The following is an 809-nucleotide window of genomic DNA, read 5'->3' on the forward strand; positions in this document are numbered from 1 at the left end:
AAATAAAATCTCTCAAAAAAAAAAAAAAAAACCATACCTGTAAAATTAACAGTGTCTGGCCCACCACAAACTACTCGTAAATGGGAAGGCTGCGTTTTTAATGAATAAAACGAAGGCTTTTCCACTATCCCCAGCTGCGCAGGATGTCTTCCCCTGCCATCTCCTCCTAAACTCGGCCTCATTCGGATATGGAAGAGGGAGGACTGTATGTTGGCGTCCTGAAGTCAAGGACCGCACAGGGCACCGGGCCGCACCCACTTAGGGACTTCGCGTTTGCCGGAGCTGGGCGGGGCGAGGCGAGGGGAGCTGAGCGGTGTGCCGAGGGGCGCGGCTTCCCCAGGTTGAGCTGCGAGCTGTTGGGACAGAGGGCGTTGGGCGGGGGCGGGGCGGTAGACAGGGGCGGGGCAGAGGGAGGAGGGGCGTGTCGGAGGCGGGGTCTACAGGTCAGGCTCCGCCCCAGGAGTCCCGCTTTGAGCTCCGCAGTTACGTGGCCTAAGAAAGGCGGGAGGCGCTGGGCTGAGAAGGTACCCGGCTTGCAAGCGGCGACTGTGGGAAGGCATGACTGCAGTGAGCCGAAGGTGCCCCGCGTTGGGGTCCCGAGGGTGAGTGACCAAGCTGGGCCCGAGGAGGGCCAGCGCCGGGCAGGAGTGATCTGTGGGGAGGTAAATAGGTGTCTGTGGGGCAGCTGACAAAGCGGGGTGTGGGTTTGGGATCAGACTTTTTTTTTTTTTTGAGGGTTTCACTATAGGGCTTGTGCGCTCGCCAGACAGAGAGAGACATAGAGACAGAAAGCAAGAAATCACCCCCCA

General features: G+C 58.8%; 1 protein-coding gene across 3 annotated transcripts in view; it reads left to right on the forward strand.

Annotated features, from left to right (window-relative positions):
- Positions 1–809, forward strand: part of SH2D3C (SH2 domain containing 3C) — a 39,075-nt gene that overhangs the window by 4,382 nt on the left and 33,884 nt on the right. The window contains exon 1 of one of the 3 annotated variants that reach the window (XM_014590009.2): positions 465–602. The exons of the other annotated variants lie outside the window; for them this stretch is intronic. Within the exon in view, the coding sequence (XP_014445495.1) occupies positions 559–602 (44 nt within the window). The 5' untranslated portion in view covers positions 465–558. Of the gene's footprint in view, positions 1–464; positions 603–809 lie in introns of those variants that run through there. 3 annotated transcript variants of the gene reach the window in all.

This window comes from Tupaia chinensis, unplaced genomic scaffold (genome assembly GCF_000334495.1).
Source record: "Tupaia chinensis unplaced genomic scaffold, TupChi_1.0 Scaffold000394_1, whole genome shotgun sequence".
Classification (NCBI taxonomy): domain Eukaryota; kingdom Metazoa; phylum Chordata; class Mammalia; order Scandentia; family Tupaiidae; genus Tupaia; species Tupaia belangeri.